Source organism: Hemitrygon akajei, chromosome 7 (genome assembly GCF_048418815.1).
Source record: "Hemitrygon akajei chromosome 7, sHemAka1.3, whole genome shotgun sequence".
Taxonomy (NCBI): Eukaryota; Metazoa; Chordata; class Chondrichthyes; order Myliobatiformes; family Dasyatidae; genus Hemitrygon; species Hemitrygon akajei.
Window position 1 is genome coordinate 140,744,978 of NC_133130.1, and position 10,150 is coordinate 140,755,127.

Consider the following 10,150-nt stretch of genomic DNA (forward strand, 5'->3'; position numbering starts at 1 on the left):
TATCACACCGTCTGTAAAAAAGCTGAAGGTGAAAAGAGGATAGCTTGTACAACAGGATAATGAACCTAAACACACCTCAAAATCCACAATGGACTACCTCAAGAGGTGCAAGCTGAAGCTTTTGCCATGGCCCTCACAGTCTCCCGACCTAAACATCATCGAAAATCTGTGGATAGACCTCAAAAGAGCAGTGCATGCAAGACAGCCCAGGAATCTCACAGAACTAGAAGTCTTTTGCAAGGAAGAATGGGATAAAATCCCCTAAACAAGAATTGAAAGACTCTTAGTTGGCTACAGAAAGTGTTTACAAACTGTGACACTTGCCAAAGGGGGTGTTACTAAGTACTGACCATGCAGGGTGCTCAAACTTTTGCTTCGGGCCCTTTTCCTTTTTTGTTACTTTTAAGCTGTAAAAGATGGAAATAAAAAGTAATCTTGCTTAAAATATTAAAGAAATGTGTCATCTTTAACTTTATGCCTTTTGGAAATCAGTCATCTTTTACTCCCTTAGCTATTCACAGTAACAGAAATTTTGACCAGGGGTGCCCAAACTTTCGCATGCCACTGTATCTACTTAGCAATATGGGTGGGACTGAGGAATAAAGAAAAAAAGGATGGCCACGTTAACAGGACTATAATAGACCTTCAAATAATCCGTGGGATTTAGAGGAACAAATACATAGAGAGATAGAAGACAGTTGTAAGAAATACAAGGTTGTGATAACTACTACTTTTTTATGTCTTGCATATTGACTCAGACTCCTATACTATAAAAGATTGGATGGGAAAGAGTTTGTTAAATGTTTTCAGAAAGTCTCCTTAATCAATATAGGCCCAACTAGAGAGAGTTTGTTACCAGCTCGATCTGCTCTTAAGGAATGAGAAAGAGCCACTCTAGTGACCTTAATATTGTTAGTTTCAAGATAATTATGGAGAGAGTTAGCTCGGGTCCTTGGATAGAGATTCTAAAGTGGAGTAATGCCAATTTTGATGGCATCAAACGGGAACTAGCAGGTGTGGATTTGGATGGGAGGCTTTCAAAAGTGTAATACTGAGAATACAGAATCTGTCTGTTCCTGAAAGAATAAAAGGCAAGCATAACAGTTTGGGGGAATCTTGGTTAATTAGAGAATATTGAGGCCCTGGTAAAGAAAAAAGGAGGTGGTGCATATCAGGTATGGGCAATTAGGATTAAATCAAGTACTTGAGGAGTATAAGAAATGCAGAACACGAGACAGAAATCATGAGAGCTGAAAGAAGATGAGGTTGCTCTGGCAGACACTGAAGGAGAATCCAAAGGTTTCTATGGATATATATTAAGAGCAAAAGGATAGCATGGAACAAAATCAGTTCTCTTGAAGATCATCATGGACATCTATGCATGCAGCTGAAAGAGATGGGAGAGATCTTAATTTATTTTCACTTGCATTTACCAGGGAGACAGACACAAAGACTACAGAACTAAGGCAAAAGAATAGTAAGGTCAGAGACTGTATCTGAATTACAGAAGAGGATCGAATTAGAGTGGATAAATACCCAAGATCTGACAAGGTGTCTCCTTGGACCTTGTGGGAGGCTGGTGCAGAAATTGCAGGGGCTTTGGCAGAGATATTTGAAACATCCTTGGCCAGGGCTGAAAAGCTGTATGATAGCTGATGTTATTCAGGAAAGGCTCCAAGAACAAGCCAGGAAATTGTGAGTCAGATGTTGGTCATGCATAAATTATTGGAAGGTATTCTAAGGGACAGGATATATAAGCATTTGGATAGATAAGAGCCTAATTAAGGATAGTCAACGTGGCTTTCTGGATGCCGGGTCATATCTAACCAATCTTATAGGGGTTTTTTTTTAAAGGAGGTTACCAAGAAGGTTCATGATGAAGAAGGTGGTAGATGTTTTCTGCATGGAATTTAGCAAGGCTTTTGACAAACTCCTGCATGGCAGGACATTGGCCTTCATAAATCAGGACATGGAATACAGGAGTTAGGATGTCGTGTTGAAGTTGCAAAGATATCAATGGTGAAAGATATCAAGTTTGAAAGAATGCAAAGAAAATTTACAACTATGTTGCTAGGACTTGAGGACCTGAGTTGTAAGGAAAGGTTGAATAGGTTAGGACTTTATTCCTTGGAGCACAGAAGAATGAGGGAAAATCTGACACAGTTATTTAAAACTATGAGGGATATATTTAGGGTGAAAGCAAGCAGGCTCTTCCACCTCAGTCTGGGTGAGGTTAGAACTAGAGATAATTGGCATAGGGTGAAAGGTGAAATATTTAAAGGAAATCAGAGGGGAAACTCATTTACTCAGAGGATTGTGCAAGTGGGGATTGAGCTGCCAGCAGAAATGGGGGTGGGGAGGAATTGAGTTAAAGAGTTGCAAGGTAATAATGCAGCTCTATAACATCATACCATTTATTACATAGTTCCTTGTTGTGCCTGTCCTCCAAAAATGCATTATGTCATACTATTTTGGATTGAATTCTACCCTCACAAATCTCTAAATTGAAACCCATGACACTCTTTACCCTTCACAATGCTATTCAACACAATATGTTTAATTTCTCATTACCATGGAATTATTGTATTTTTCTGGAATTTATGTTCTGTTTCTATCCACTATCACCAGAACCATAGACCCAGTAGCACTCTCTGCTGCATCAGTACGACAGAAGTGGAGATCCATATTATTGTTCTACTGTGTTTTCCTAAACTCATAAGACCATAAGACAAAGGAGCAGAATTAGGCCATTCAGCTCATCGAGTCTGCTCCGCCATTTCATCATGGCTTATCCCAGATCCCATTCAACTGTCCTCTCACCATACCTCTTGATGCCCGACCAATCAGGTATCTATCAACTTCTGCTTTAAATATACCCACCGACTTGGCCTCCACCGCAGTCTGTGACAGGGCACTCCACAGATTCACCACACCGGCTAAAAAAATTCCTCCCTACTTCTGTTCTAAAAGGTCATCCCTCAATTTTGAGGCTGTGCATTCTAGTTCTGAATACTCCCACCAGAGGAAACATCCTCTCCACATCCACCTTATCTAGATCTTTCAACATTCGGTAGGATTCAATAAGATCTCCACGCATTCTTCTAAATTCCAGTGAGTATAGGCCCCAAGCTGCCAAACGCTCCTCATATGTTAACCTCTTCATTCCCAGAATCATCGTCATGAATCTCCTTTGGACTCTCTCCAATGACAATGCATCCTTTCTGAGATAAGGGGCCCAAAACTGTTGACATAATCCAAGTGTGGCCTGACTAGTGTCTTATTGGACACTGATGGACATTGAGAAATGACCAAGTCTGAGGCAAGTTCTCATCTGTCCTCTGCCCCATTCCTACAGTTTGGAATAATTTACTCTTGTTATTAATTGTTTTCCCTGACACTGTGAGATTTGTTTCTCTATATTAGTGTTTCAACATCAACACTACCCCCCACCCCCCCCAGCTTTCTACTTACACTTTGACAATGGATGTAAACCTTCCTCTAGACATTCTTAAACTTAAGTGATTGGATTTAGAGATGCAACACAAAATTATTTGTTGGACTGTCTCAAAGACGAGACAATTTCTTATCTTTGGTGAAGGAGCCAAACACAGATAAAATGGTTATTATCACACTGATGTTTATAGGAGTTTATTAAAACACCAACTATTCTTCAGATGTTCCATACAGGAAAGATGTAAATAAGGTTGAAGGAGTAGAGAAAACTTGCAAGGATGTTGCCGGGTCTGGAGGACCCGTGTTTTAAGGAAAGAGTGAATATGTTAGAACTTTATTCCTTTTGAATGTGGAAGACTGAGGGGAGATTTGACAGAGGTATACAAAATTAGGGGTATAGAAAGGGTAAATGCAAGCAGGCTTTTTCCACTGAGGTTGTGTGGGACTACAACTAGTGGTCATGAATTAAGGGTGAAAGGTGAAAATTTTAAGGGGACCATGAGGGGAATCTTCTTAACTCAGAGGGTTGTTAAAGTGTGGAATGAGCAGGCAGCACACGTGGTGGATGCAAGCTTGATTACAACATTTAAGAGAAGTTGGAAAGATACATGGATGATAGAGTATAGAGGGCTATGGTCCCTGTGCAGGTCAATGGGAGTAGGCAGTTTAAATGGTTCAGCATGGACTAGATGGGTCGAAGGGCCTATTTCTGTGCTGTACTTTTCTATGACTCTGCGACTATGTCAAAAGCATTTTGGGATATCTGGGATCCATTAAAGATGCTTTCTGAATGCAAAACTTACCGTACTTCTGGACAATATGCTTCACTGAGACGCTGCCTGTGGTAGAAGAACAGCAATGTCCAGGTGAAAGTAAACCTATATCTATGTTCTACAGCGAGCCAGGATTCGAACTCTGGATACACACCAAGTTCTCAACGATAAGAATCTGTTTCCATTTCAATAGGCTTGCTGCATAAGGGAAGACTGAGGTAGGTCAGAAAAGCATTAAACTCACATTAACATCAAGAAAGCGGACGTATTCTTTGCCAAATGTTCCTTCGGGCAACTCTCGCAGGCTGGTTAGATCCAGCGTAGATGTGTTGATCCGAGGTCTTTCCCTCCAAACATAAACATCAGGAACACAATGAAATCCTGATCTCAGGAGTGGGTAAACAGCAGAATTCTGGCAGAGCAGTCACACCTAAACTCAAAGCGGACCAATATCATTGCAGGCAGGTTCATTAGAACTAATCCGGCAGGGGGGATTAGGCAGATGGGAACTGGAGTGATAGGGATGAGGACGGGGCAGTTAGTTTACAAGTGGATGAAGTGTGTAGTGAGATTGTGAGGAAGCACAGGTAAATGATATGGAAAATTTTGCAGTCAGTGGGATGAGTTGAAGTGTAACATGGGGGCAAAATCAAAAAGTGTGATGAATACAGGACTGAGATGTTATACTTGAATGCACGCAGTATACAGAATAAGGTAGGTGATCTTGTAGCACAGTTTGAGAATGGCAGGTATGACGTTTTGGGCATCACTGAGTTGTGGCTGAAGGAAGATAGGGAGCTTAACATCCAAGGACACGTATTGAAAGTACAAGCAGGTAGGCAGAGGAGGTGGGTGGATCTGTTGGTAAAAAATTAAATCAAATCCTTGGAAAGAGATTGCATATGATGAGAAGGTGTAGAATCTTTGTGGGTAGAGTAAAGAAACTGCAAGGGTAAAAATACCCTGATGGGACTTACATACAGGCCTCCAAACTGTATGCTGCGTCAAACAGCAAGCTGGACGTGGAATACAAATTACAACAGGCATGCAAAGAGGGCAATGTTACAATAGTCATGTGGCAGTTCAATATGCAGGTAGATTGGGAAAATTACAAAGGGGATGAATACTTTTTTAGCCTCACAATTTTGTTTAGTTAATTGTTGACAGGTTTTGAATTTTTTTTTTGATTTGACATGAGGCACGTTTTGTAGATTAGCTCAGAAAATCCGACAATATATTTTAAATTCAGAAAATGAGACAAAATGTGAAAATATTTGTGGGGCTGAATACTTTTTCAAGGTACTCTACTGGGCTTTTTTTTTTTTTAAAAACTGGGATTATTTCATCCGCCTAGTTTAAATTGCCCTGCTGCCAGTAGTGGGCTTAAACTCCCAATTCTGGATCTTTAGTCTAGACCCATCTTTCTGATGATCATCTATCACTGGCTATAACACCTCACTCTTCCCTCATCCTCTGCTCTTCTCCTTCACTCTGCTGGGTCTTGCCCTTATCTTATATATTCTGCCCTCTGGCCCTTCTTCAGGTTTACAAGTTCTGCTTTTAGTTCATTAAAATTCTTTTGCCGATGTCAGATTTCCTCATAATGGAAGTCATTCCCATCCAGTCCATGCCAACTCTCACAGCAATCCCATTCACTGAGTTATTTCCCTCTAACTCATTGCCATCACCCACATGCTCATCACTCACCTACACAGAGGACAATTTATATCAGACAATTTACCAACCAACTGGCTGGCAAGGGCACCATCTATTGTCCTTGAGGTACTGTTAAAGGGACACCACCTGAGACAGCTGGATCCTTCTGATGAAGGTATTCATCGTTTTTCACTAGGGCTCTGCAGCCTGCTTTAGGTGCATACCACCGCCACACTTACTGCAGAATCCGATATCCCTCCACATCGTTTTTCATCTTGTCTCTGAGTTTGCGAATTGCTAACTGCCCTGTAGTTTCAGATAGAACAGCCACCATATCTACAGTACAATGAAAACAGATAAAGCTTAATGACATGCATTTCATCAGAAAATCGGATTCAACAACTCTGCTGCACAGGGTAGGGTGTAGTTACTTATTTGACCCGAGTCAGTTCATATTGGCAACATCTCCTCCACATTTAACGCTAACAACTATGTATCTAAGCACAGCACGGCTCCAATGCCATATTCAAGTTTGTTGATTAAAAATCTGACAGAATAGTGTCATAACAACAACCTCCCACTCAATGTCAGCAAGACCAAGGTGCTAATTATAGATTTCAGGAGAAGGAAACCAGAGGTCCATGAGCCAGTCCTCATCAAAGGATCAGAGGTGGAGAGGGTTAGCAAATTTAAATTCCTAAGTGCTGTTATTTTGGAGAACCTATCCTATGCCCAGCACATAAGTTCAATAATGAACAAAGCATAGCAGTACCTCTACTTTTTTTTTACAAGTTTGCAGAGATTCAGAATGACATCTAAAACTTTGACAAGACTTCTATGGATGTACAAGGAGTGATTGATAAGTTTGTGGCCTAAGGTAGAAGCAGATGAGTTATTAACCAAACTTTCTGCATAATCACTCAAAGAGTTGAACTGTATGTGCATGTAACGAGAGCTGTATAACTCATCGCCTTCTACCTTAGGCCATGAACTTGTCAATCACCCCGATGAGTTTTTAACTTCAAATTTCTGCATAATCATTCAAAGGGTTAAACTGCATGTGCATGTAATGACAGCTGTATAATTCATCTCCTTCTACCTGAGGCCACAAACTTATCAATCACCCCTGCTGTGGACCCTTCCTGGAGGTCCAAGATCCGTATGCTCCAAGACCGCTGGACTAAGTGTGTAAATGTAGGAGGGGACTATGTTGAAAAATAAATGTGCTAGGTTTTCTAAAATTGACTCCTTCTACCTTAGGCCACAAACTTATCAATCACCCCTCATATAGTGGAGAGTATATTGACTGGCTGCACCACAGCCTGGTATGGAAACACCAATATCTTTGAACAGAAAATCCTACAAGAAGTAATGGATACAGCCCAGTTCATCATGGGTAAAGCCCTCCCAACCACTGAGCACATCTACATGAAGCGTTGTTGCAGGAAAGCAGCAGCCATCACCAGGGAGCCTCGCCACCCAGGACATGCTCTCTTCTCACTGCTGCCATCAGGAAGGAGGTATGAGAGCCTCAAGACTCCCACCACCAGTTTCAAGAACAGTTACTACCCCTCAACCATCAGGCTTTTGAACCAAAGGGGATAACCTCACTCAATAGTTATTACCCCTCAATCAAACTGTTCCCACAACCTATGGACTCACTTTTAAGGACTCATGTTCTCAATATTTATTGCTTATTTATTATATTTGTGTAACTGGTTGAATGCCCTAGATGAAGTCTTCCATTGATTCTGTTATAATTATTCTACAGATTTGTTGAATATGCCCAGAAGAAAATGAATTACAGGGTTATATATGGTGACATATACGCATTTTGATAATATAATTTACTTCAAACTTTTTAGGGGATGTGTTCAGTACTGGCAAGGCCAGCATTCATTGTTTTTCACTAGTTGCCCTTGGGGGTGAGCCACTGCAGTCCTTCTGATGAAGGTATTCCATGATGGGGGGGGGGGGGGTCTCAGGGTTCAGACCCAGTGACAATGAAGGACCAGCAATATTAGGATCATGTGAGACTTGGAAGTGACACTGCAGGAAGGAGTGGTGGCGAGCTGCAGTGAAGGATTGCCACAAGAAGAAACTGCTGTTCTCCCAGCAACTTGTTTTCTTGGCAAGGCACAATGCGAATTCAATGGCATTGCTGGTAGCATTCAGTGCCTTTCTGGTCAAAGTCAAATTGTTAATACAGTGGCTGATACCAGGGAACTGTATCTCCTCCTGCAAATACCGTGTAATTGAAACACAAACACTCTGCATTACAGACATTGTGCGATGCGTTCTTGACAGGTTATGCGGGCTGTGATCAGGGCCGGTCACACGCCACAGAGCGAGGGAAGCAGGAGATACTCACCGTGGCGGTACGGATCATACAGAGACATGAAGGCAGAGCCGGCGGCCAGCAGCGTTTTTTGCAGCGTGTTGGTGGGGATGTGTGTTTGGTACAGGCTGTAATATCTGTCTTCATCAAAGGATTCCGCACTCACCGCTCGAACTGAGTGCAGCAGCAGTGGATTACGGGCGCCTGTCATTAGATAACAGCAAGTTCAGAAACCAATGTCAAATGGAGAGGGTGGGGAGGAGTGTTGGAGAAGGGAGAGATGAGGGTGTGAAGCCAAAAAAAGTAGGTAGCGGCCATTCAGCCCCTCAATCCTGGTCCCCAATAGCATCCTGGCTCATCTTTTACCTCAGCACAACTTTACCACACCACTTGATTCCCCTAATACATAAAAGCCTCTATCTCTGGCTTTTGCCAGTGATCACGCTGTTAGAGCCATCTAGCACTTTGCCTAGCCACCTAGCACTATTTGCAGAGAGGCCAAACAGCAGTGGAGTGAAGGAGTGCGGGAGAGGTGAACTGAGGGGTGGGGCTGAACAGCTTAGGGTGAATGGGCGAAGGGACAGGAGAGCTGGTGAGGTAGAGCAGGTGAAGATGGTGGGGAAAGGATAGGCGGAGCGTTGTGTGGTCAGAGGTGACACTGGTCAAGCTAATAGGGAGAGGTGGTGCCGCTGCCTGTACACCAGAGTTCCAAACCCAGCCTGCTTACCTGCTCGGATGCCAGGCCCGGGGTGGGCCGCTGCCGCCAGCCTCGGGCAGAGACGGCAGCCCCCGGTTCCCAAGGCCCGGGTCGCCCTCTGCAAGGCGGTCGCCATGGCGTCCGCGCGACCGTCACCCCGACGCCGCCAAACGCGTGACGTCAACGCGCAGCGGCTCCGCTCGTCTCCACGCCCACTGTTCGAAAGCGCCGGCCGCGCTAACCCGATGCTCCACCCCCCGGAAGCGCCGGCCAGTTGCTACAGAGAGACCGGCCGCTTTCAATGTTCTCGCATTCTCCCTACCCTAACCCGGGAAAATATAAACACAATCTCGCATCGGGCAAGTCCTGGGGCCATGGTGCAACGGTTTCTACGCACTAGCCGCAGAGACAAAAACGTCTTCAGAGCCTATATAGGAGACGATAATGAAACAAGGCTGTTCTGCCCCCAATGTGATATTTTAACAATATATATTTTTTACCTTACACCGTTGTGATAATGATAATACAATGCATTTAGTTCATCCACTCTAAATGAAAATTAACAGTTATGGTAACCTGAAATAAGAATATGTTGCAAACCCACATCACGCAGTATCTATTGGAGAAAATGAGTTTGTAGATCGTCGGAACAAAGATTAACACCCATAAAATGTTGGAGGAACTGGCAAGCCAGGTAGCGTCTATGGAAATGAATAAACAGTCGGAGTTCCGGCCCGAGACACAGACGGGTTCCCCACCCCCGGACGCTGTCTGACCTGCATGTTTTGTACTTCCACGGATCCTGTATCTTTCTGAAATGCCAACTATAATTATTTCTGCATCCCTTGCCCATTCGGGGCTTCTTTGCGCCACTCTTGTCCTGGGGGAGCAACAGTCTGATAATTACTTCTATTAAGCAGTTCTTTATCTTCACCTCCTCTACTAACATCTCAACCCGATGTTTCCTTTGTTATGTCCTGGTAATATGATGTTCTCCAATGGGATTATTCCCTTAACGGAGAACGCCCTGTATAACTTTGTTTAATTTTCTGTTATTTTTTCAGATTTCTGGAATCTAGTTTTTTGTTTTATACACACTCGCTGGTTATGTGCCGTGCGGTATGATGTTCCACGCAAATTTTTCTACAGAAGTGCTTTGCTATTTCCTTCTTCTGGGATGGTGTTGTTACAGGAAGGGTGACCCCAGTCACTGTCAATATTCTTCAGAGACTG

At 43.1% G+C, this 10,150-nt stretch overlaps 1 protein-coding gene across 1 annotated transcript in view; it reads right to left on the reverse strand.

The window, feature by feature from the left end:
* The window catches only part of coq4 (coenzyme Q4 homolog (S. cerevisiae)), a 17,228-nt gene extending 8,125 nt beyond the window's left edge, over positions 1-9,103 (reverse strand). The window contains exons 1-4 of the mRNA XM_073052127.1: positions 8,948-9,103; positions 8,254-8,424; positions 6,122-6,218; positions 4,471-4,573 (exon numbers count right to left, since the gene is read on the reverse strand). Of these exons, the coding sequence (XP_072908228.1) occupies positions 4,471-4,573; positions 6,122-6,218; positions 8,254-8,424; positions 8,948-9,053 (477 nt within the window). The 5' untranslated portion in view covers positions 9,054-9,103. The remainder of the gene's footprint in view (positions 1-4,470; positions 4,574-6,121; positions 6,219-8,253; positions 8,425-8,947) is intronic.
* Between the last annotated feature and the right edge of the window lie 1,047 nt (positions 9,104-10,150).